Genomic DNA, 27,944 nt, shown 5'->3' with positions numbered 1-27,944 from the left:
CAAACATTTTGTGCAATTATGGCACAAATGGTTGTAAATGCTTCTCTGGGATCCCATTTTTTCAGAAATAGCAGACATATATAGCTTTGGAATTGCTTTTTGGTAATTAGAAGGCCGCTAAATGCCGCTGCGCACCACACGTGTATTATGCTCAGCAGTGCAGGGGTTAATTAGGGAGCTTGTAGGGAGCTTGTAGGGTTAATTTTAGCTTTAGTGTAGTGTAGTAGACAACCACAAGTATTGATCTAGGCCCATTTTAATATATTTTATGCCACCATTTCACCGCCAAATGCGATCAAATTAAAAAAAATAGTCAACTTTTTCACAAACTTTAGGTTTCTCACTGAAATTATTTACAAACAGCTTGTGCAATTATGGCACAAATGGTTGTAAATGCTTCTCTGGGATCCCCTTTGTTCAGAAATAGCAGACATATATGGCTTTGGCGTTGGCGTTGCTTTTTGGTAGTTAGAAGGCCAATAAATGCAACTGCGCACAACACATGAATTATGCCCTGCAGTGAAGGGGTTAATTAGGTAGCTTGTAGGGAGCTTGCAGGGTTAATTTTAGCTTTAGTGTAGAGATCAGCTTCCCAACTGACACATCAGACCCCCTGATCCCTCCCAAAGAGCTTTCTTCCCTCCCCCACCCCAAAAAATATATTTTTTTAGCATATTTACATATGCTGTTGTGTAGGATCCCCCCCTTAGCTCCCAACCTCCCTGATCCCCCCCAAAACAGCTTCCTAACCCTCCCCCTCTGCCTTATTGGGGGCCATATTGGGTACTGGCAGCTGTCTGCCAGTACCCAGTTTGCAAATAAAATGTTTTGTTTTGTTTTTTATTTCATTTTTCTGTAGTGTAGCTCCCCCCCAAGACAAATCCCCCACCCGCTCCCAGATCACTTAGATTTCCAAGTACTAAATATTTTGCACCCCTTTCCCACCTGCTCCCTCCCCGTGCACACGCACGCACGCCCCCGTCGATCCCGCCCCTGATCCCGCCGCCCCCTCTCTGACAAGGACCGCATCGATGGCCGCCCACCCGCCTCCCACTTCAGCTCCCACCCACGCACCAACGAATGCGGCCATCAATGCACGGTGCAGAGAGGGCCAGAGAGTGGCTCTCTCTGCACCAGCTGCTTTCCAAACCGAGGACGTACGCCATACGTCCTCAGGCGTTAACTGTATTTTTTCTGAGGACGTATGGCGTGCATCCTCGATCATTAAGGGGTTAAAAAAAAAAACTAGAAATTTGACTGTGAAATAATAGCAGTCAGTTTCCTTCACATGTGTGCGTTTCCGGGCCTGCCAGGGCACAGTGTCACACCAGTGCAACTCATATCTGGCGTAACAGTAGTGTACATTAAAAAAAAAACTAGAAATTTGACTGTGAAATAAAAGCAGTCAGTTTCCTTCATGCGTGTGCGTTTCCGGGCCTGCCAGGGCACAGTGTCACACCAGTGCAACTCATATCTGGCGTAACAGTAGTGTACATTAAAAAAAAACTAGAAATTTGACTGTGAAATAATAGCAGTCGGTTTCCTTCACAGGTGTGCGTTTCAGGGCCTGCCAGGGCACAGTGTCAGACCAGTGCAACTCATATCTGGTGTAACAGTAGTGTACATTTTAAAAAAAATACAATTTTGACTGTAATAGATTGAATAGCAGTTAGTTGTCTGCAAGCGTGTGTGTCAGGCCTACAGCATCTACTCTGCCAACTTCTGCCAGTGCACAGTGCCACTCATATCTGTTGTCACAGTAGCTTGCACGCATAGTACCACTAATCAGAAAAAAATGACAGGCAGAGGCAGGCCACCCCGCAGGGGCCGTCGTGGTCGTGGTGCTGTGATTCCCTTTGGCCCTAGAATAATACAGTGCGGTGCGTTAAACGGGGAGTTTGTTCTGTCACTGTGAAGCGGGCGTAACCCTTACACTACCTGATCGATACAACATCATACCTGATGTTTTAAAGCAGGTTATTCCAAACAATTTAGGAATGTTAGGTGATTTATGCCCTTTATGGATTAAAACCAGACTCTGCATCAACTATGTAATTTTCCGTGGGAGTTTTGCCATGGATCCCCCTCTGGCATGCCACAGTCCAGGTGTTAGTCCCCTTGAAACAACTTTTCCATCACTGTTGTGGCCAGAAAGAGTCCCTGTGGGTTTTAAAATTCACCTGCCTATTGAAGTCTACGGCTGAAGTCTTCTATCAACGGCATCTTCAATCTTCAGATTGAGCTCGCATTCTATTGGCTGATCGGAACAGCCAATAGAATGCGAGCTCAATCTGATTGGCTGATTGAATCAGCCAATCGGATTGAACTTGATTCTGATTGGCTGATTCTATCGGCCAATCAGAATTTTCCTACCTTAATTCCGATTGGCTGATAGAATCCTATCAGCCAATCAGAATTCGAGGGACGCCATCTTGGATGACGTCCCTTAAAGGAACCGTCATTCGTCGGGAAGTCGTCGGTGAAGATGGATGTTCCGTGTCGGCGGGATGAACATGGATCTGGAAGAAAGAAGATTGAAGATGCCGTTGATAGAAGACTTCAGCCGGATCATGGACCTCTTCAGCTCCCGCTTGGATGAAGACTTCATCCGGATCATGGACATCTTCAGCCCCCCGCTTGGGCTTGGATCAAGACATCGGAGGAGCTCTTCTGGATCGATCGGTGAACCTGGTATGGTGAAGATAAGGTAGGAAGATCTTCAGGGGCTTAGTGTTTATTTAAGGGGGGTTTGGGTTAGATTAGGGGTATGTGGGTGGTGGGTTGTAATGTTGGGGGGGGTATTGTATTTGTTTGGTTTTTTTTTTACAGGCAAAAAAGCTGAATTCTTTGGGGCATGCCCCGCAAAGGGCCCTGTTCAGGGCTGGTAAGGTAAAAGAGCTTTGAACTTTTGTAATTTAGAATAGGGTAGGGCATTTTTTTATTTTGGGGGTCTTTGTTATTTTATTAGGGGGCTTAGAGTAGGTGTAATTAGTTTAAAATTGTTGTAATATTTTTCTGATGTTTGTAAATATTTTTTTATTTTTTGTAAATTAGTTCTTTTTTATTTTTTGTACTTTAGTTAGTTTATTTCATTGTATTTATTTGTAGATATTGTATTTAATTAATTTATTGATAGTGTAGTGTTAGGTTTAATTGTAGGTAATTGTAGGTATTTTATTTAATTAATTTATTGATAGTGTAGTGTTAGGTTTAATTGTAACTTAGGTTAGGATTTATTTTACAGGTAATTTTGTAATTATTTTAACTATTTTAGCTATTAAATAGTTCTTAACTATTTAATAGCTATTGTACCTGGTTAAAATAAATACAAAGTTACCTGTAAAATAAATATAAATCCTAAAATAGCTATAATATAATTATAATTTATATTGTAGCTATATTAGGGTTTATTTTACAGGTAAGTATTTAGCTTTAAATAGGAATAATTTATTTAATAAGAGTTAATTTATTTTGTTAGATTTAAATTATAATTAATTTAGGGGAGTGTTAGGGTTAGACTTAGCTTTAGGGGTTAATCCATTTATTACAGTAGCGGCGAGATTCGGTCGGCAGATTAGGGGTTAATACTATTTATTATAGGGTTATTGAGGCGGGAGTGAGGCGGATTAGGGGTTAATAACTTTATTATAGTAGCGCTCAGGTCCGGTCGGCAGATTAGGGGTTAATAAGTGTAGTTAGGTGGAGGCGACGTTGGGGGCGGCAGATTAGGGGTTAATTAATATAATATAGGGGTCGGCGGTGTTAGGGGCAGCAGATTAGGGGTACATAGGGATAATGTAAGTAGCGGCGGTTTACGGAGCGGCATATTAGGGGTTAAAAATAATATGCAGGGGTCAGCGATAGCGGGGGCGGCAGATTAGGGGTTAATAAGTGTAATGCTAGGGGTGTTTAGACTCGGGGTACATGTTAGAGTGTTAGGTGCAGACGTAGGAAGTGTTTCCCCATAGAAAACATTGGGGCTGCGGCTTTTTTGCAGGTGTTAGTTTTTTTTTCAGCTCAAACAGCCCCATTGTTTTCTATGGGGGAATCGTGCACAAGCACGTTTTTGAAGCTGGCCGCTTCCGTAAGCACCGCTGGTATCTAGAGTTGCAGTGGCGTTAAATTATGCTCTACGCTCCCTTTTTGGAGCCTAACGCACTGAAAACCCAGCCATTCTGTGAACTCTAAATACCAGCGGTATTTAAAAGGTGCGTGGGAAAAAAAGCACGCGTAGCTAACGCACCCCTTTGGCCGCAGAACTCTAAATCTAGGCGAATGGTAACAATACTATAAAATACAAGGGTAACAATGCTATAAAATACAATGGTAACAATACTATAAAATACAAGGGTAACAATGCTATAAAATACAAGGGTAAATATACTATAAAATGCCAGGGTAACAATACTATAAAATACAAGGGTAACAATACTATAAAATGCAATGGTAACAATACTATAAAATACAAGAGTAACAATACTATAAAATACAATGGTAACAATACTATAAAATACAAGGGTAACAATACTATAAAATGCAATGGTAACAATACTATAAAATACAAGGGTAACAGTACTATAAAATACAAGGGTAACAATACTATAAAATGCAAGGGTAACAATACTATAAAATACAAGAGTAACATTACTATAAAATACAATGGCCTAGATTTGGAGTTTTGTCGGTAAGGACCCGCGTAGCTAACGCCGGCTTTTTTCTGGCCGCACCATAAAAATAACTCTGGTATTGAGAGTCCACATAAAGGCTGCGTTAGGCTCCAAAAAAGGACGCAAAAGGACGATACCAGAGTTGCTTACGGACGCGGCCAGCCTCAAAAACGTGCTTGTGCACGATTCCCCCATAGGAAACAATGGGGCTGTTTGAGCTGAAAAAAAACCTAACACCTGCAAAAAAGCCGCGTTCAGCTCCTAACGCAGCCCCATTGTTTGCTATGCGTAAACACTTCCTACGTCTGCACCTAACACTCTAACATGTACCCCGAGTCTAAACACCCCTAACCTTACACTTATTAACCCCTATTCTGCCGCCCCCGCTATCGCTGACCCCTGTATATTTTTTTTAACCCCTAATCTGCCGCTCCGTAAACCGCCGCTACTTACATTATCCCTATGTACCCCTAATCTGCTGCCCCTAACACCGCCGACCCCTATATTATATTTATTAACCCCTAATCTGCTCCCCACAACGTCGCCTCCACCTGCCTACACTTATTAACCCCTAATCTGCCGACCGGAGCTCACCGCTATTCTAATAAATGTATTAACCCCTAAAGCTAAGTCTAACCCTAACACTAACACCCCCCTAAGTTAAATATAATTTTAATCTAACGAAATTAATTAACTCTTATTAAATAAATTATTCCTATTTAAAGCTAAATACTTACCTGTAAAATAAATCCTAATATAGCTACAAAATAAATTATAATTACATTGTAGCTATTTTAGGATTAATATTTATTTTACAGGTAACTTTGTATTATTTTAACCAGGTACAATAGCTATTAAATAGTTAAGAACTATTTAATAGTTACCTAGTTAAAATAATTACAACATTACTTGTAAAATAAATCCTAACCTAAGTTACAATTAAACCTAACACTATACTATCATTAAATTAATTAAATAAAATACCTACAATTACCTACAATTAAACCTAACACTACACTATCAATAAATTAATTAAATACAATATCTAAAAAAATGCCCTACCCTATTCTAAATTAATAAAGTTCAAAGCTCTTTTACCTTACCAGCCCTGAACAGGGCCCTTTGCGGGGCATGCCCCAAGAAGTTCAGCTCTTTTGCCTGTAAAAAAAAAAATACAATACCCCCCCAACATTACAACCCACCACCCACATACCCCTAATCTAACCCAAACCCCCCTTAAATAAACCTCACCAGGTATCACCGATCGTCCTGGCTCCAAAATCTTCATCCAACCCAAGCGGGGGCTGGCGATCCATCATCCGGTGGCTGAAGAGGTCCAGAAGAGGCTCCAAAGTCTTCATCCTATCCGGGAAGAAGAGGCGATCCGGACCGGCAACCATCTTGATCCAAGCGGCATCTTCTATCTTCATCCGATGACGATTATTACAACAATTTTAAACTAATTACACCTACTCTAAGCCCCCTAATAAAATAACAAAGACCCCCAAAATAAAAAATGCCCTACCCTTTTCTAAATTAATAAAGTTCAAAGCTCTTTTACCTTACCAGCCCTGAACAGGGCCCTTTGCGGGGCATGCCCCAAGAAGTTCAGCTCTTTTGCCTGTAAAAAAAAACATACAATACCCCCCCCCAACATTACAACCCACCACCCACATACCCCTAATCTAACCCAAACCCCCCTTAAATAAACCTAACACTAAGCCCCTGAAGATCATCCTACCTTGTCTTCACCTCACCAGGTATCACCGATCCGTCCTGGCTCCAAAATCTTCATCCAACCCAAGCGGGGGCTGGCGATCCATCATCCGGTGGCTGAAGAGGTCCAGAAGAGGCTCCAAAGTCTTCATCCTATCCGGGAAGAAGAGGCGATCCGGACCGGCAACCATCTTGATCCAAGCGGCATCTTCTATCTTCATCCGATGACGACCGGCTCCATCCTGAAGACCTCCACCGCGGACCCATCTTCATCCGGTGACGTCCAACTGAAGAATGACGGTTCCTTTAAGGGACGTCATCCAAGATGGCGTCCCTCGAATTCCAATTGGCTTATAGGATTCTATCAGCCAATCGGAATTAAGGTAGGAATATTCTGATTGGCTGATGGAATCAGCCAATCAGAATCAAGTTCAATCCGATTGGCTGATTGGATCAGCCATCTTGGATGATGTCCCTTAAAGGAACCGTCATTCGGTCGACAGATTAGGGATTAATTATTGTAGGTATCTGCCGGCAACGTTGTGGGGGCAGATTAGGGGTTAATAAATATAATACAAGGGTCGGCGGTGTTAGGGGCAGCAGATTAGGGGTACATAAGTATAACGTAGGTGGCGGTCGGCAGATTAGGGGTTAAAAAATTTAATCGAGTGTCGGCGATGTGGGGGGACCTCGGTTTAGGGGTACATAGGTAGTTTATGGGTGTTAGTGTACTTTAGAGTACAGTAGTTAAGAGCTTTATGAACCGGTGTTAGCCCAGAAAGCTCTTAACTACTGACTTTTTTCCTGCGGCTGGAGTTTTGTCGTTTCTAACGCTCACTTCAGCCACGACTCTAAATACCGGAGTTAGAAAAATCCCATTGAAAAGATAGGATACGCAATTTACGTAAGGGGATCTGCGGTATGGAAAAGTCGCGGCTGAAAAGTGAGCGTTAGACCCTTTTTTGAGTGACTCCAAATACCGGAGTTAGCCTAAAACCAGCGTTAGGAGCCTCTAACGCTGGTTTTCACGGCTACCGCCAAACTCCAAATCTAGGCCAATGGTAACAATACTATAAAATACAATGGTAACAATACTATAAAATGCAATGGTAACAATACTATAAAATACAAGGGTAACAATACTATAAAATACAAGAGTAACATTACTATAAAATACAATGGTAACAATACTATAAAATACAAGGGTAACAATACTATAAAATACAAGGGTAACAATACTATAAAATACAAGAGTAACATTACTATAAAATACAATGGTAACAATACTATAAAATACAAGAGTAACATTACTATAAAATACAATGGTAACAATACTATAAAATACAAGGGTAACAATACTATAAAATACAAGGATACCAAGTGGAAACGTGCTGTCTGGGTTAAAGTCTTTTAGTTGCTGAAATCAATAAGTTAAAACATCGTCTGTACCAGATGTGGGCATGCAAATCACTGCATGATTATTTCAGTAGCAGATAAGTATTTTGAAAGCCTGTAAATTATTGTGTAATCCATGGGCACACTACTTGCACAGCTATTTAGGCATATTAAAATGTCCCTTTAAATCAAGGTTTGCATTGGTTGGTTATGTAACAGTGTATGTTAGATTTTATGTTACAGTGTTCACTAACCCTGCAACAAGCAATGACTGTGTAGCATTTGAGATAAATTTTCCTTTAAATCAAGGTTTGCATTGGTTGGTTACATAACAGTCGGTGTGAGATTTTATGTATCAGCATCTTACAGTTTGCACTGACCCTACAACAAGCAGTGACTGTGTAGCATTTGAGATGAATATTCCTTTAAATCAAGGTTTGCATTGGTTGGTTACATAACAGTGTATGCAGGAGTCAAGTCCAGCTGGAACACATAGGAACGGAGTTCCTTCACTATTTTTGCAGGAGGAACTAATTTCCCCCTGAACAGAGAAGAGAAACACTTCAGTAAATGCTGCTGCTGATAGGAGGAGCTGGAGCACCGTCTGGTTAGAGGGATAGTGAGATCCTCTAGTAATGGGCAGTAACACTTCCTACAATACATTAAATTCAAGTCTGTCAGTCCTGCTATGTTATCACCCTTATGTGGCTTGTTCTGGGGATATTTAGTTCTCCTCAGCAGACATAGGACTATTGTACCCTAAGTAGGTGAAACTGGTAACAAAGGAGGAGTCTGGAGTTGCTGTCAGACATAGAGGTCTGAGACTACCCTGGAAAGGAAGGAGAGGGTAGGAAAAAGGGTATGAGGTATTGAAGCTAAGGTGGCTATGTACCATGTGAGTTAAAAACAAAGTATGGACACCATGGATCTTGACATTAAACAACAGACGTTCATGTGTGTCTAGTTTAGTTATTTTAAAGTTGTTTTAAAAAGTTTAGTGTTTTACTAAAGAAAAATGTGCTCATCAAACAGGGAACAGTCATGTCCTTCCAGCTTCCTGCTTTCTCTTTGTTTGGAATTACTTTTAGTTCTTCCAGAGATAGCTGGGATGAGGTTTGCAAACTACAAGTGTACAATTAAAGATGTTTGTGAAATATCTTGCAGTAGGATAAGCCCAATGACATTATTTTTTACACCAATAATATCTTCAGTCTGTTTATTAATATTGGCGTCTGTATGTCTATCGGTTTATGGTCAGCAGGCCAGATTCTCTGCAGAATGCTGACCTGTGTAAGATAATGGGGCATATTTATCAAGCTCTGAATGGAGCTTGATGCCCCGTGTTTCTGGCGAGCCTGTAGGCTCGCCAGAAACAGCAGTTATGAAGCAGCGGTCACAAAGACCGCTGCTCCATAACCAGTCCGCCTGCTCAGACGATCGGATTGATTGACACCCCCCTGCTGGCGGCCTATTGGCCACGAGTCTGCAGGGGGCGTGGTTGCACCAGCAGCTCTTGTGAGCTGCTGGTGCAATGCTGAATACGGCGAGTGTATTTCTCGCCATATTCAGCGAGGTCTGTCGGACCTGATCCGCACTGTCGGACCAGGTCCGACAGACCTTGATAAATAGAGGCCAATGTATTTACTGCAGATTTAACCTTACCAGTTTCATCCCAAAGTGAAAGGTGACCTTTTTTGCTTTCAATGTTACTGTGCTCTTGTGCCTCCTGCTTCCTCAGTGTAACTTGCTTCACATTTACTTGGTATACATGTTAATGGTAAAAGACAATGACATTTAGATGCCTTGTGACCATCATTTTACTTTATGTAAACAAAAAAGGGGGGTGAAGGAGCGCCTAATAAATAGGCTTAAGTATACTAAGAGATCTCAGAAAAATGAGAGAGTAATAAATGAGACAAAATAAAGTTGATACACAGGTTAAGATAAAGATGGGATAAGAGGAGTAACTAGTGTGAAATTACTAAGTGCAATCTTATAACAACAATCGCTATGAGATACTGGCAGAAACAAACCCATGTGGGTAAGGATACAAAATTGTGACAGTATTTATAAGATTGTGACAGTATTTATAAGATTGTGACAGTATTTATAAGTAACAAACTGTTAGCTGTGGCTAAAGAATATATATACATGTAAATAGTGAAGAAATGTGAATAAGTGTCAGCAAACGTAATGGCAAATGTTCAATAAAGATAAAAAACAGACGGTGCTGCTGGAGTGGAGAAATGAAGAAAAAAAGTCAGAACTGGCAAATTAAAAAGCCAGAGGATAAGAAGAAACGAAAAGTGGAAATACGACCATACAATAAACTGTGAAGTGTGATAAGGACATAAGGGATAATTTATTCCGACTATGAGAGAAAAGGATATTAAAATAATAAATATGAAAATATAAAAAAAAATGTGTATAGAAATTAATGAATTATAACAAATAATATAATATTTAATATGCGTTGATCATAAACCAATAAAATCAAAGAATACTAAAAACATAAAGTATTGCCTAAAATAGAAAAAAGATTGGCCAATCTTAAAAAAGCGTTTATGTGCACATCTGGTAGTGTGTCCCAAGATAAATCCACTAAATAGTTCCAAAGAAAAGCTCAGAAAAAAGGCTCCAAAAATATATATTAATGAAATCCCCAATTTGGGAGGGGGAGCAATTAGATCCCAAGCAGTGTTTGTTATACTGAAATGGACGTAGCTGGGTGAAGAAAAGGATGAGAATGCAAACTAGGTTGTAGACGGACCAAGTGGAATGAATATCCAAAATGGAATCCGATTATAATCCGATGGAAAGGATCTGTAAAGAAAAAACAAACACAAAAAAATGGTACAGTAGAAAAACTGCTCACTGTATCAAAGACTCGGGCTGGTATGTCATGCACAGAAAGGTCTACGCGTTTCAGCCTACTACGAGGCCTTTATCAAGAGTCTGTACCATTTTTTAGTGTTTATTTTTTAGCGTTTGTTTTTTGCAATACTTTGTTTTTTCATTACAGATCCTTTCCATCGGATTATAATCGGATTTCACTTTGGATATTCATTCCACTTGGTAGGTCTACAACCTAGTTTGCATTCTCATCCTTTTCTTCACCCAGCTACGTCCATTTCAGTATAACAAACACTGCTTGGGATCTAATTGCTCCCCCTCCCACATTGGGGATTTCATTAATATATATTTTTTGAGCCTTTTTTTCTGAGCTTTTCTTTGGAACTATTTAGTGGATTTATCTTGGGACACACTACCAGATGTGCACATAAACGCTTTTTTAAGATTGGCCAATCTTTTTTCTATTTTAGGCAATACTTTATGTTTTTAGTATTCTTTGATTTTATTGGTTTATGATCAATGCATATTAAATATTATATTATTTGTTATAATTCATTAATTTCTATACACGTTTTTTTATATTTTCATATTTATTATTTTAATATCCTTTTCTCTCATAGTCGTAATAAATTATCCCTTATTGTCAGGGTTTTCTCCGTGCTTTGTTTGCCATGTGCTGCTGGCAGCCATTTTACTCACCTCTCTTCCTGACTATGGTGCATTGTGGGGGATGCTGCTCATTTACTGCACGTCCATTTTTGGCCAGACTGGTGTACATCATCCATGTGAGACAGGATGCAGTCTCAGAATTGTGATGTCATTACTTTTTATTTAAAGGGCCTCTGTTCAGTATGCTTTGCCCTTGCGTTGTCTCAGACCTGTTTGTGTGAGTTCCAGTGTATTACCTGGCTGTTTGACGTCCTTCCTGGTTCCTGATCCCTGGCTTGTTCCTGACTCTGCTGTTTTCCTTGTTCCTGATTCCGGCTCGTCTGACTATTCGCTTTGGCTCCTGACTCGGCTCGTCTGACTACCAGCTCTGGTCAACTTTATTTTGTCTCATTTATTGCTCTCTCATTCATCTGAGATTTCTTAGTATACTTAAGCCTATTTATTAGGGCTCCTTCACCCCCCTTTATTGTTTACATATCCTCATGAACGATTAGGTTAGGCTATCATTCTCCCCAGAAGTGAGCCTGTATACTATTCACACGCATTTGGCGCTGTCCTCTATTAATTTTTTCCATCATTTTACTTTAAATCACATTATCATTGTTTCTTACCTTCAGAGTGAGTGCACACACAAACCTTATCAAGATCATGATATCAGATGTTTACATCACAGAGCCTTACACATACTGAGAGCCAGGGGGTAACAGCTCCTAACATTTTACAAAGGCTCTTACCTTTTTTGGATTATTTGACATCATCTATATACAGATGCCCCTTCATGTGTTCTAACAAGTGTGTGTCTGGCTTCCCAGTATTCAGTATCAGTTGAATCCAAAATTACAAATAAAAATTCCACCCCTTCTATATAAAAATGTAACCATCCTCAGGCCAAAGGCAACAGTTCAGCCCTTTTAATTTGCTTTCATTAACCAGAGTGTATAGATTATATATCTATAAATACAGTGTGTGTGTGTGTGTGTATGTGTGTGTGTGTATGTGTTTGTGTGTGTGTGTATGTGTGTGTGTGTGTATGTGTTTGTGTGTGTGTGTATATGTGTGTGTGTGTGTGTGTGTGTGTGTATGTGTGTGTGTGTATGTGTGTGTATGTATGTGTGTGTGTGTGTGTGTGTATATGTATGTGTGTATGTGTATGTGTGTGTGTGTGTGTATGTGTGTGTGTGTGTGTGTATGTGTGTGTGTGTGTGTATGTGTGTGTATGTGTGTGTGTGTGTGTGTGTGTGTGTATGTGTGTGTGTGTGTATAAAAGAGTATTAATTGTGAGGGGGGTGGAAGGCTCGGTGAGTTCCCACACTTTTTTTTGTAGGACTTGACCCCTGAGTGTATGTGAGATTTTCTGTTACAGTATGTATGTTGCAGTGTGCCCTGGCCCTGCAACAAGCAATGACTGTCTAGCATTTGAGATAAATATCACTTTAAATCAATGTTTGCATTAGTTGGTTACATAACAGTGTATGTGAGATTTTATGTTACAGTATGCTACAGTTTGCCCTGACCCCGCAACAAGCAATGACTGTCTAGCATTTGAGATAAATATCCCTTTAAATCAATGTTTGCATAGTTTGGTTACATAACAGTGTATGTGAGATTTCTTTCATGTAATTAACAAGAGTCCATGAGCTAGTGACGTATGGGATATACATTCCTACCAGGAGGGGCAAAGTTTCCCAAACCTTAAAATGCCTATAAATACACCCCTCACCACACCCACAAATCAGTTTTTACAAACTTTGCCTCCAAGGGAGGTGGTGAAGTAAGTTTGTGCTAGATTCTACGTTGATATGCGCTCCGCAGCAAGTTGGAGCCCGGTTTTCCTCTCAGCGTGCAGTGAATGTCAGAGGGATGTGAAGAGAGTATTGCCTATTGAATGCAGTGATCTCCTTCTACGGGGTCTATTTCATAAGGTTCTCTGTTATCGGTCGTAGAGATTCATCTCTTACCTCCCTTTTCAGATCGACGATATACTCTTATATTTACCATTACCTCTACTGATTCTCGTTTCAGTACTGGTTTGGCTTTCTACAAACATGTAGATGAGTGTCCTGGGGTAAGTAAGTCTTATTTTCTGTGACACTCTAAGCTATGGTTGGGCACTTTATTTATAAAGTTCTAAATATATGTATTCAAACATTTATTTGCCTTGACTCAGAATGTTCAACTTTCCTTATTCTCAGTTTCATATTTGGGATTATGCATTGAATTATCATATTTTTCTTACCTCAAAAATTTGACTTTTTTCCCTGTGGGCTGTTAGGCTCGCGGGGGCTGAAAATGTTTCATTTTATTGCGTCATTCTTGGCGCGGACTTTTTTGGCGCAAAAATTCTTTTCCGTTTCCGGCGTCATACGTGTCGCCGGAAGTTGCGTCATTTTTTGACGTTATTTTGCGCCAAAAATGTCGGCGTTCCGGATGTGGCGTCATTTTTGGCGCCAAAAGCATTTAGGCGCCAAATAATGTGGGCGTCTTATTTGGCGCTAAAAAATATGGGCGTCGCTTTTGTCTCCTCATTATTTCAGTCTCATTTTTCATTTGCTTCTGGTTGCTAGAAGCTTGATATTTGGCATTCTTTCCCATTCCTGAAACTGTCTTATAAGGAATTTGATCTATTTTGCTTTATATGTTGTTTTTTCTCTTACATATTGCAAGATGTCTCACGTTGCATCTGAGCCAGAAGATACTACAGGAAAATCACTGCCTGCTGGATCTACCAAAGCTAAGTGTATCTGCTGTAAACTTTTGGTAGCTATTCCTCCAGCTGTTGTTTGTAATAATTGTCATGACAAACTTGTTAAAGCAGATAATATTTCCTTTAGTAATGTACCATTGCCTGTTGCAGTTCCCTCAACATCTAAGGTGCAGAATGTTCCTGATAACATAAGAGATTTTGTTTCTGAATCCATAAAGAAGGCTTTGTCTGTTATTTCTCCTTCTAGTAAACGTAAAAAGTCTTTTAAATCTTCTCTCTCTACAGATGAATTTTTAAATGTACACCATCATTCTGATTCTTTGGACTCTTCTGGTTCAGAGGATTCTATCTCAGAGATTGATGCTGATAAATCTTCATATTTATTTAAGATGGAATTTATTCGCTCTTTACTTAAAGAAGTACTAATTGCTTTAGAAATAGAGGATTCTAGTCCTCTTGATACTAATTCTATTCGTTTGGATAAGGTTTTTAAAGCTCCTGCGGTTATTCCAGAAGTTTTTCCTGTTCCTAATGCTATTTCTGCAGTAATTTCCAAAGAATGGGATAAATTGGGTAATTCATTTACTCCTTCTAAACGTTTTAAGCAATTATATCCTGTTCCGCCTGACAGGTTAGAATTTTGGGACAAAATCCCTAAAGTTGATGGGGCTATTTCTACCCTTGCTAAACGTACTACCATTCCTACGTCAGATGGTACCTCGTTTAAGGATCCTTTAGATAGAAAAATTGAATCTTTTCTAAGAAAAGCTTATCTGTGTTCAGGTAATCTTCTTAGACCTGCTATATCATTGGCTGATGTTGCTGCAGCTTCAACTTTTTGGTTGGAAACTCTAGCGCAACAAGTAACAGATCGTGATTCTCATGATATTATTATTCTTCTCCAGCATGCTAATAATTTTATCTGTGATGCCATTTTTGATATTATTAGAGTTGATGTTAGGTTTATGTCTCTGGCTATCTTAGCCAGAAGAGCTTTATGGCTTAAGACTTGGAATGCTAAATCAACTCTACTTTCCATTTCTTTCCAGGGAAACAAATTATTTGGTTCTCAGTTGGATTCTATTATTTCAACTGTTACTGGTGGGAAAGGAACTTTTTTACCACAGGATAAAAAATCTAAAGGTAAAAACAGGGCTAACAATCGTTTTCGTTCCTTTCGTTTCAACAAGGAACAAAAGCCTGATCCTTCGTCCTCAGGAGCAGTTTCAGTTTGGAAACCATCTCCAGTCTGGAATAAATCCAAGCCTGCTAGAAAGGCAAAGCCTGCTTCTAAGTTCACATGAAGGTACGGCCCTCATTCCAGTTCAGCTGGTAGGGGGCAGGTTACGTTTTTTCAAAGAAATTTGGATCAATTCTGTTCACAATCTTTGGATTCAGAACATTGTTTCAGAAGGGTACAGAATTGGTTTCAAGATGAGACCTCCTGCAAAGAGATTTTTTCTTTCCCGTGTCCCAGTAAATCCAGTGAAAGCTCAAGCATTTCTGAATTGTGTTTCAGATCTAGAGTTGGCTGGAGTAATTATGCCAGTTCCAGTTCCGGAACAGGGGATGGGGTTTTATTCAAATCTCTTCATTGTACCAAAGAAGGAGAATTCCTTCAGACCAGTTCTGGATCTAAAATTATTGAATCGTTATGTAAGGATACCAACGTTCAAGATGGTAACTGTAAGGACTATATTGCCTTTTGTTCAGCAAGGGAATTATATGTCCACAATAGATTTACAGGATGCATATCTGCATATTCCGATTCATCCAGATCATTATCAGTTCCTGAGATTCTCTTTTCTAGACAAGCATTACCAATTTGTGGCTCTACCGTTTGGCCTTGCTACAGCTCCAAGAATTTTCACAAAGATTCTCGGTGCCCTTCTGTCTGTAATCAGAGAACAGGGTATTGTGGTATTTCCTTATTTGGACGATATCTTGGTACTTGCTCAGTCTTTACATTTAGCAGAGTCTCATACGAATCGACTTGTGTTGTTTCTTCAAGATCATGGTTGGAGGATCAATTTACCAAAAAGTTCTTTGATTCCTCAAACAAGGGTAACCTTTCTGGGTTTCCAGATAGATTCAGTGTCCATGACTCTGTCTTTAACAGACAAGAGACGTCTAAAATTGATTACAGCTTGTCGAAACCTTCAGTCTCAATCATTCCCTTCGGTAGCCTTATGCATGGAAATTCTAGGTCTTATGACTGCTGCATCGGACGCGATCCCCTTTGCTCGTTTTCACATGCGACCTCTTCAGCTCTGTATGCTGAACCAATGGTGCAGGGATTACACGAAGATATATCAATTAATATCTTTAAAACCGATTGTTCGACACTCTCTAACGTGGTGGACAGATCACCATCGTTTAATTCAGGGGGCTTCTTTTGTTCTTCCGACCTGGACTGTAATTTCAACAGATGCAAGTCTCACAGGTTGGGGAGCTGTGTGGGGATCTCTGACGGCACAAGGAGTTTGGGAATCTCAGGAGGTGAGATTACCGATCAATATTTTGGAACTCCGTGCAATTTTCAGAACTCTTCAGTTTTGGCCTCTTCTGAAGAGAGAATCGTTCATTTGTTTTCAGACAGACAATGTCACAACTGTGGCATACATCAATCATCAAGGAGGGACTCACAGTCCTCTGGCTATGAAAGAAGTATCTCGAATTTTGGTTTGGGCGGAATCCAGCTCCTGTCTAATCTCTGCGGTTCATATCCCAGGTGTAGACAATTGGGAAGCGGATTATCTCAGTCGCCAAACGTTGCATCCGGGCGAATGGTCTCTTCACCCAGAGGTATTTCTTCAGATTGTTCAAATGTGGGGGCTCCCAGAGATAGATCTGATGGCCTCTCATCTAAACAAGAAACTTCCCAGGTATCTGTCCAGATCCCGGGATCCTCAGGCGGAGGCAGTGGATGCATTATCACTTCCTTGGAAGTATCATCCTGCCTATATCTTTCCGCCTCTAGTTCTTCTTCCAAGAGTAATCTCCAAGATTCTGAGGGAATGCTCGTTTGTTCTGCTAATAGCTCCGGCATGGCCTCACAGGTTTTGGTATGCGGATCTTGTCCGGATGGCATCTTGCCAACCATGGACTCTTCCGTTAAGACCAGACCTTCTGTCGCAAGGTCCTTTTTTTCTATCCGGATCTGAAATCCTTAAATTTAAAGGTATGGAGATTGAACGCTTGATTCTTGGTCAAAGAGGTTTCTCTGACTCCGTGATTAATACTATGTTACAGGCTCGTAAATCTGTATCTCAAGAGATATATTATAGAGTCTGGAAGACTTATATTTCTTGGTGTCTTTCTCATCATTTTTCTTGGCATTCTTTTAGAATACAGAGAATTTTACAGTTTCTTCAGGATGGTTTAGATAAGGGTTTGTCCGCAAGTTCTTTGAAAGGACAAATCTCCGCTCTTTCTGTTCTTTTTCACAGAAAGATTGCTATTCTTCCTGATATTCATTGTTTTGTACAAGCTTTGGTTCGTATAAAACCTGTCATTAAGTCAATTTCTCCTCCTTGGAGTTTGAATTTGGTTCTGGGAGCTCTTCAAGCTCCTCCGTTTGAACCTATGCATTCATTGGACATTAAATTACTTTCTTGGAAAGTTTTGTTCCTTTTGGCCATCTCTTCTGCTAGAAGAGTTTCTGAATTATCTGCTCTTTCTTGTGAGTCTCCTTTTCTGATTTTTCATCAGGATAAGGCGGTGTTGCGAACTTCTTTTGAATTTTTACCTAAGGTTGTGAATTCCAACAACATTAGTAGAGAAATTGTGGTTCCTTCATTATGTCCTAATCCTAAGAATTCTAAGGAGAAATCGTTGCATTCTTTGGATGTTGTTAGAGCTTTGAAATATTATGTTGAAGCTACGAAATCTTTTCGTAAGACTTCTAGTCTATTTGTTATCTTTTCCGGTTCTAGAAAAGGCCAGAAAGCTTCTGCCATTTCTTTGGCATCTTGGTTGAAATCTTTAATTCATCTTGCCTATGTTGAGTCGGGTAAAATTCCGCCTCAGAGAATTACAGCTCATTCTACTAGGTCAGTATCTACTTCCTGGGCGTTTAGGAATGAAGCTTCGGTTGACCAGATCTGCAAAGCAGCAACTTGGTCCTCTTTGCATACTTTTACTAAATTCTACCATTTTGATGTATTTTCTTCTTCTGAAGCAGTTTTTGGTAGAAAAGTTCTTCAGGCAGCGATTTCAGTTTGAATCTTCTGCTTATGTTTTTCGTTAAACTTTATTTTGGGTGTGGATTATTTTCAGCAGGAATTGGCTGTCTTTATTTTATCCCTCCCTCTCTAGTGACTCTTGTGTGGAAAGATCCACATCTTGGGTAGTCATTATCCCATACGTCACTAGCTCATGGACTCTTGTTAATTACATGAAAGAAAACATAATTTATGTAAGAACTTACCTGATAAATTCATTTCTTTCATATTAACAAGAGTCCATGAGGCCCACCCTTTTTTGTGGTGGTTATGATTTTTTTGTATAAAGCACAATTATTCCAATTCCTTATTTTATATGCTTCGCACTTTTTTTCTTATCACCCCACTTCTTGGCTATTCGTTAAACTGATTTGTGGGTGTGGTGAGGGGTGTATTTATAGGCATTTTAAGGTTTGGGAAACTTTGCCCCTCCTGGTAGGAATGTATATCCCATACGTCACTAGCTCATGGACTCTTGTTAATATGAAAGAAATGAATTTATCAGGTAAGTTCTTACATAAATTATGTTTTTATGTTACCGTATGTTACTGTGCACCGACCCTGCAACAAGCACCCAGACATCATGTGATTAAAAGCATTAGCTGTATTTATTATTTACTCTTTTTATTTTATTTCTGCTCTAGGATCAAGAAGAAAGAAGACTAACGTACCGTAACGCACTGCCGGATCCAGTCATGCGCTGCCGGAGCTTCTGCCGTTTCTGTAAAACAGAACTATTGCTTTAAAAAAACAAAAAACTTACATAAAATCTACATTTGCCTATTGACAAGATTTAGTGTAGGATTTAAGGACAAATTGATTCATATAAAACCTCATTGCATTGTGCGCAGTATACTTGGCAAATTAAACGACCAGTATATTAATTCTTTAATTCATTAGGGCATGTGGTTTTGTCACTAGTGAGACTACAAAGCTATGTGTTTAAACCCCACTTGGGAGCCGCAGAGCACTGTGAGTCTTAAGTGGAAACCACCACTGATAGAAACATCAGCCCTATTCACTCAACCCAGCTGTGTAACTAGCACTCCTGATGGGATCAGCAACTCTCTGTGGCTCCCAAGTGGAACTTTACTGTGTGTTTAATCTCTTTGCTTGAGTTATAAGCCTAGCTTTTCAGTGTCGCTAGTTGTAAATTATATGCTCTAATGTATAACAGCATTCCATTTTATCTCTATAATGGCCCTTAAAGTGAATGTAAACTTTAATGCATTAAAGACCAGTATCAAATAATAATCTTTAAAACAGGGGCACTTTAATTCATTAAACTTTACAAAGATGCTTATTTTATAAAATATTTACCTTTGCGTTATGGTAAACGTAGTGCCAATCTTCCACCCGCAGCTCCTGCTTTCTTTAGCAGATCAAGGACAAATCCGACTTCCTCCAATCATTGTGTGCCCCCTTTGGCGTCCAGCTCATGGGGCAACACAACGATTGGAGGAAGCAGGATCGGGATTGCTCTGCTAAAAAAAGCAAGAGCTGCGGGTGGAGGATCAGCGGTCTTTTTACCATAAATGCAAAGGTAAGTATTCAAGTTTACAGTCACTTTAAGTGACTTATGCTCAAACAACCACATCTGTAACTGGAACTATAACACACATAGCTCAGCACCTAATGTCTCCCTCCGGGTAGTGGACGCTGGACAGGGGTCACGTCTTCAGCCCGTAGGTAATATAGCAAAAAAGTACTGGTCCACAGCACTATATAACCAGAAATGTATTGTAACATACAGACAGAAAAAACGTGCAGCGTTTCGGGCTCACACGCCCTTAATCATGCAAGGTTGCAGTGTGAGACCGAAACGTTGCACATTTCTGTCTGTATGTATGCATATACAGTGCTGTGGACCAGTACTTTTTTACTACATCTGTAACTGTGATGCTCAAACAACCACATCTGTAACTGAAATGAAATGAATAAATGCATTTGCTCTATTTTGTAGGAACAGTTTCTTTATTTATAAATTACCCCACACACTGTGTTTTTAACTTCCAGTAAGGAGTTAAAAGCAGACAAAGTGACGCGCTCCAATTAGTGACTGGTGAAGCTACACTTACCGGTAGCAGCAGCCAATTCTCTAAAACTCTCTGGGCTGGTGAGATTCTATAAGATGCTGCCAGCCCTCCAAATTCCCTGGTGAGATTGTATAACGCCACGTTTTACCCAGAATGAAAACAGGGTGTCTCGCTAAGGGGCGTATACTGCATTTTCATATGTGAAGGAGATACAGACATTACACAAGTGCACAATAACATTTGTAATTAACAAAGCATAGATAATTAATAATTTAGCTATTCACATAAAAACGGTTGTTAAGCATCAAAAATCGTAACTAAATTCCGCACCAAAACTCGTATTTTATCAGAAATGTAAAATTTGTTTGTAAATTACAGAGGAATAAAGCGTATGAAATATCGACAGCGTAAATTGCAAGGGTCAGCGAGAAAAAGCACATCTGACCTGGAGAGCTTTAGAAAATCGGCCCCTTAGTGTCAAATGAAAATGATTGAAAAATAAAATCATAAATAGCTTTAACTTTAAAATGTTATTTATGAGAATGTTCCTTAAACCATAATGTACGTGCCATCGTTTATGGTTATTGATAACAACACATTTACAATATATACTTTCACTATTTATTTTTCCCCTTTACCTGCAATTTAACTCTGAACATTGTTTTTGTTTTTTAAATTCTACTGAAGTTCTATAAAGTAATGGGCCATGTCCTTTATCTGTTTCCCCTGCTGAAGAGACATATATAAAGCAGGTAATAAAAGAGACTGTGCAAACAAGGCTGTGTGAAACATAACATAACTAAAGGAATTTCACATAGCTTTGTTTGCACAAATATAGAGAAGTAGAAAACAAATACAAACATGGCAGCGATCGTTACTTTTAGATTACTTTATAGAAACTAAACCTTTACATTATTTTTATGACTTTAATTCGGGTTAACAAGAGCAACCCCTTGTGCCATGTTACAAAACCCCCTTTACTTTGAGCCGCAGGCTTGGCCTGATATGACCCAGTGAGGTTTACACAAATAAATTTCAATAGCGCGCCATGCAGACCATTTCTTACCAGGTCAACACCTTCATTTGCCAGACGTCAATCAGACTTGTTCCTTTAGCATAGCACCGCAGCCTCCGCCTTTAATTTTTCTATCTATTGACGCTTACCCTCCTAACTATACTATATCCCCCATATCCATTGGGAGAGTACTCAATCAACCATGCTTTTGATAGGCCAATTGTGTTGTTGTTCATCTACATTGATTGGTTGAAATTGATGTCCCTCAAGATCCAATCCTGTAGCACTTTTCGTGTCTGACCATCAGACTGTTTAATGACCTGCCCCTTCACACACTGCGGTAGATAAAGCGGTATCCCTAGCAGCCATACTCTGCTCACGCCCCAGTGTTGATATCGCATAATTTGACCACATCATTTGGATCACATCGGCTGCTATCTACAAGCAGCGCCTTTGGGATCTACTAGTAGATCCCGATCTACCTATTAGGCACCCCTGGTCTAGCGTGTACTGTTTAATATACCTTTAGCTAGGGACACTTTAGTTTTAGCTGGCAGTGCTCGTGCTTCGGGCTAATATTCAGCTACTGTGCACATTATATCTCTATGGTTGTATCTCGCTCATCCTATTAAATGTCAGGGCACAGAAGACTAGGGACCAGTCAGAGAATCAAGCAGACTAAAATATTAAGCACACAATTAAACAGAGGGCATAGCTCAGCAACAAGAGATTGCAGATTCTGATCAACACCAGTTGGAAATCAGATCTCAAAACTTAAACATTGTACTAAGTGATAAATCATCAAAATGTGAGATATGAAAGGAAGCAAATCTTTTATTTTAAATCATATAACACCTTTTGTGCCTATTAATATGCTCCAGTTACAAGAAACCAAAAAGAACAGTATTAATGTTACAGTTAAACAAAAATCTGATGGCACAAAAGAATGAAACGGCTCAGCAAACTGCCCATATTACTTGCTGAAAACACTTCACTTTTTAATGCATTGTGACTCTTTTCCAGGTACCTGTGTCCCTTGACATCCCATCTGTTATAGTTCCTGAGGGATAAAATCCTCCTTTGAAAAACAGTTTATTTCCCCTTGTTACTTTATCATTTAACCTATTATTTCCAGCTTTATATACAATAGATAATACAAAATGCTATGAAAGTGATTGTAATCAGTAATATATATATAATCTCTTATACTCTTTAGTTTGTTCCCTTTTCTAGAAAAAAAAATCATGTAATCTAGGTCAAGCAGAATCTCGCCCACGAAGCCCAATCTTACTGTACCAGTTTGTAATGACAGAAACGCTAAATGTCCCATTGCAAATCTTATAGCAAATGAACTATTTTGTGTACATTATATAAACAATCGTTACTTTAGTATTATTGATGGGCATAAACAAATATATACCGCTAGTTATTATTTGCTGCAAGTGTTTTCCTGTTATGTGCAACACAATTCTGTCATTTTTGTACTGATGTTGTAGCATAAGTTTTTTAGCTGTACATATATGACAAGTTTGGATATAGACATTTATTACTCTCTATGATGACTCCTTATTAAATTATTTTGTCTGAAAAAAGTACTTTGTCTGCATTTCTTTCTATGGAATCCTCAATGTAAATATCAATGTTATGCTTCTTTTGTTAAACAGGTTGTTTGTTTAGATTTTGTGCACAACTTGCCTGTGAGATTGAAGCTTATTGGTTCATAAGGAGAGGAGATATTAACCCCTTTATGGTTATTTTGTGGTGAGTATGTGATCAGTGCACCAAAGCCGGGTACTGGGCCCCAGTAAACTAAATCACGTTATTATTATGAAGCTTAGAAACGTCGCCTTCAGCTCAGGAGATTTTTTGCTCCAATCTAAGTGCAGCTTTCAGAATAAGTTAAAGGGGCGTGGAGTCAAAACTCAACTTTCATGGATCAGACAGAGCAGCAATTTTAAGAGCCTTTTCAATGTACATCTGTAATAACATTTGCTTTGCTCTCTTGGTCTCATTTGTTTAAAAGCATACCTTGGTAGGCGCAGGAGCAGCAATGCACTACTGGTAGGTGGCTGCATATATATACCTCTAGTTATTGGCTCAGCACATGTGCTCAGCTAGCTCCCAATAGTGCATTACTGCTATAGAGCTGATTTAACCATGTGTTTATTCCCTGTCCAGTGATATACAAGCAATAGTGCTATAATAAGTTACACTGTACAGTATTTAATGTTTGTAATTTTATGCCCCTTTAACCCACATGAGTTACACATAAAATGGAGCGACTAGTTTTCCTTACACTTGTTTAGAGTAAACACACAACAGCTGTAAGAGTTTTGTGTTATGGCTGTGCGCAAATAGCGCATGCGTAATGTTTATTGCGCACTCTTCATAGCGTAGGTATTACAAGTCTGAAAAGAACGTTGTTACGCATTGTTACCACGTTTATTTCACTTGCTTACTCATGACCGCGTAATGGATTCCCTTATAGAGATCAATGGAAACATAAAAATAAACAGATTTTTCATCTAACACTCAATGTCTCGAGAACTATTCATTGCTCTGTCACATTACACATACAACTTAAAGGGACACTGAACCCAAATTCTTTCATTCATGATTCAGATAGAGCATGCAATTTTTTTTTTTTTAATTTTTGTTAATTTTTAAACCAAAACACAATTCCAAAACAAAACAAAATACATTTGTTATCTTGTACAGAAAAAAAGAAAATAAAAAACAAAAGAAGAATTGAAGATTACAAAAACCATTAAGCCTCAATGTGGCCCAATGGCCTTACTTGCTTTAAACAATATTATGTTAATTCTTCTTAACATATATATTCAATATTATCTTAATTACCATTCATAGTATTGTTACATTTTATCTAAGGCAGTGATTTTTAACCTTTTTTTTGCTGTGGCACACTTTTTTACATTAAAAAATCCTGTGGCACACCACCATCCCAAAAATTTTTAAAAAATCACACATTGTAGCCTAATACAGCATATATATATATACACATACACACAAACACACACATACTGTATGTATTGTGCTGTTATGCCATGCCTCCTACAAACTACCCCTGCACTGGGAGTAAAAAACAAGCAAAGTTTAAAAAATGTCACACTGTTGTCAGTCTGCCGTGGCACACCTGAGGATCTCTCACGGCACACTAGTGTGCCACGGCACACTGGTTGAAAAACACTGATCTAAGGAACAGTGTCTTGGGGTTTTATTTATTTTTTCAACCCTCCCTGTTTCTCGCCCTCCCCCCGTGTGGAAAAAAAAAAAAAACCTAAGCACCTTCCTACTGCCTACCAATTTCCTAATAAAACTATTTCTGAATGTTGAAAAGGGAAAATTATATGATTTATTTCTGTGGGAGAGAATATTTTTAAGAATATTGCCCAGGTATCAAAAAACCTTTTAATGTCCTGTTCATTATCTAGATTTGTGTCCATTTGTTCTAATATGCATTGTTTTTTTTATGCAGTTTTTTACTTCAAGGAGACTTGGGATTGACCTACTCTTCCATTTCTTGAAAATTAAATATCTTGTGGCTAGAAGAGCAGATATTACAATTTTTTCACTGTTCTGTTTACCCGATTCTTCCCTTAGGCAGAGTGTTGCCTAATATAGTGTTAGAGAAAGAGGGGCTATTTTTAAAACATTTTTTAACCAATATTCCACTTTGAACCAAAGAGTCCTAACTTTGGGACAATACCACACCATATGTAAAAAATCGGCTGTCAGATATGAACATTTAGGACACTTATTGAATCCTAAGTTGATGCATCGGTAGCCTTTCTCAGGAGTGAAATATGCCCTATGCAGAAATTTAACGTGAGCCTCTCGCCATGTAGCCAACAATGTATTCTGAGTAACCTTTTTAATTGAAAGTTGGAGAGTTTTTAATTCTATATTACTTTGAGCGATTAATGCACTCCAATGTGAGGTCAATTGTGTTAAGACAGGGACTCCTTTGTCCACACCCAAGAAATAATAACATGGCGCAATGGACATACGACCATTCCTAGTTAAAACCAACCAATCTTCAAGTTTACCCATACTCCAATTCCAGCCTTTTTCTTTAACTAGTTCTAACGCGAGATGCCTAAGCTGTAAATAAGCGAAAAAATCTTTGTTTGATAACCTGAATTCTATATTTAATTCCTGAAATGACTCGATACATTGTCTCTCTTTGTCTATTATTTGATAGACCTTATTTAAACCAGCGGGGTACCATCTCTTAAAGACCTCAGAGTAAATACCTACCTGGAATTTGGGATTTCCTAATATCGGAAGATATGGGGAGGCTTTGCTATTAATTGACAGAAGCTTTGCTATTTTTTGCCATGCTTTCAACGGGTTGTAAATTGTTTTTAGCTTCTTGATTTCTGTTGGGATTTCTTTTAGGTTTAGGTGAATCAGTGCGGATGGCCAATATGGATAACAGACATTGGATTCCAATTCATTATTTAAAACATTGTTGTACGCAATCCATTCTGTAACTATGCGCGCAAGAAAACAAAGATTGTAACACCGTATATCAGGTAAAGCTAATCCTCCGCATTCCCTCGGTACCGAGAGTTTCCCGATAGATATTTTTGATCTCCTCCCTTGCCAAAGAAATTCTATAAGTGCGCTGTTAATTAATCTTACATCTTTCTCTAATAATATTATTGGTGTATTTTGAAGAATGTAGAGTAGTTTCGGAAGGAGAGCCATTTTAAATAAAGCAATCCGGCCAGATAATGATATTGGCAGATTTTGCCAGTTCTTAAGTTTTTCTTTAATCAGCTTCAACACTGGGGGAATATTGAGATTATAGAGATCCGCAGTTTTGATTGGAATATAGATCCCTAAATACTTAAAGGAGTCCGTAACCTGCCGGAGCGGGATATTTGTTATAGAGTCTTTATTGTTTCTAAGCCAGAATATTTCACTTTATATCCCAAGAAGGAACCAAAATGGTCCATTATAGAAAAAAGTTTTGGCATATTTAATTTAGTATTTGTCATATAGACAAGCAGATCATCTGCATAGAGCCCAATTTTGATTTCGTGGTTATGAATTTTAATACCGTCAAGAGATTGTCTTATTTTAATTGCCAACGGCTCAATAGCAATGTTAAAGAGAAGCGAGGAGAGAGGGCAACCCTGACATGCCCCTCTACCTAAAAAAATAGGAGAAGAAAAGTTATTGTTTACTATCAATTTTGTGGCAGGTTGAGTATAAAGGTTTGCTATGAAATCAGTAAACTTGCCCCTAATACCAAAGTGACTTAGTGAGGAGTAAATATGTTCATGAACAATTGAGTCAAATGCCTTCTCGGCGTCAATAGATATAATAGCAAGATCATGTATGCCCTCTCCCCCGCTATCCACGCAAGACATTGCCTCATAATATTCTGTTACAACCAAGACCTCTCTAATTTTTGCAGCACAGTTCCTATTATTTAGGAACCCTGATTGATCTGTATGAATTATTTTTGCAAGTGCCCCTTGTAATCTAGACGCCAGGATTGCAGCTAAGATTTTATAGTCGGCGTTGAGGAGGGCTATTGGTCTATAAGACTCCTTACAAGTAGGGTCTTTACCTCCTTTTAGTATCAGTGTTGTATAGGACTGAGAAAAAGAGGGCGGAATAGATTTACCATCAATGTAAAAACTATTAAAAAGAGCACAAAGGTGTGGGGTAGCTTCATTAAGAATGATTTTATAGAATTCGCTAGGAAGACAATCAGGGCCTGCTGCTTTATTCAGAGACAATTTAGATATTATTTTTCCAATTTCTTCTATCGTGACCGGGGCGTTAAGACTATTAGAAACTTCTGGATCCAAAATAGGATTTTTAATCTCAGCTACTTTCTCTACATCCTTGACTTTGAATGTATAAAGTTCTTTAAAATATTCCTGAAATACATTCAAAATATCCTCGGATTTAGTAAGGTATTCTCCTTTATGTTGGAGTTTATCTATATTTAAGTGTTTTTCTCTTGTTAAGTGTATCCAGTCCACGGATCATCCATTACTTGTGGGATATTCTCCTTCCCAACAGGAAGTTGCAAGAGGATCACCTACAGCAGAGCTGCTATATAGCTCCTCCCCTAACTGCCATATCCAGTCATTCTCTTGCAACTCTCAACAAAGATGGACGTAGTAAGAGGAGAGTGGTGTATTATAGTTAGTTTCTTAACTTCAATCAAAAGTTTGTTATTTTTAAATGGTACCGGAGTGTACTGTTTTATCAAAGGCAGCATTAGAAGAAGAATCTGCCTGTGATTTCTATGATCTTAGCAGAAGTAACTAAGATCCATTGCCGTTCTCACATATTCTGAGGAGTGAGGTAACTTCAGAGAGGGAATGGCGTGCAGGTTTTCCTGCAATAAGGTATGTGCAGTAAACATATTTCTAGGGATGGAACTTGCTAGAAAAATGCTGCTGATACCGGATTAATGTAAGTTAAGCCTAAATGCAGTGATTTAATAGCGACTGGTATCAGGCTTATTAACAGAGATACATACTCTTATAAAAGTGTAATATAAAACGTTTGCTGGCATGTTTAATCGTTTTTATATATGCTTTGGTGATAAAACTTATTGGGGCCTAGTTTTTTCCACATGGCTGGCTTTATTTTTGCTAGAAACAGTTTTCCTGAGGC

The 27,944-nt window shown here is 38.9% G+C and overlaps 1 protein-coding gene across 1 annotated transcript in view; it reads left to right on the top strand.

Annotated features, from left to right (window-relative positions):
- LOC128649801 (inverted formin-2) overlaps positions 1-22,870 on the top strand; it is a 73,306-nt gene extending 50,436 nt beyond the window's left edge. The window contains exon 7 of the mRNA XM_053703280.1: positions 18,872-22,870. Coding sequence (XP_053559255.1) covers positions 18,872-18,903 — 32 coding nt within the window. The 3' untranslated portion in view covers positions 18,904-22,870. The remainder of the gene's footprint in view (positions 1-18,871) is intronic.
- Positions 22,871-27,944: the final 5,074 nt, after the last annotated feature.

The sequence above is a fragment of the Bombina bombina genome, chromosome 1 (genome assembly GCF_027579735.1).
Source record: "Bombina bombina isolate aBomBom1 chromosome 1, aBomBom1.pri, whole genome shotgun sequence".
Taxonomy (NCBI): Eukaryota; Metazoa; Chordata; class Amphibia; order Anura; family Bombinatoridae; genus Bombina; species Bombina bombina.
The sequence above is the reverse complement of the archived record's forward strand: the minus strand, read 5'-3'. Positions and strand labels throughout refer to the sequence as shown.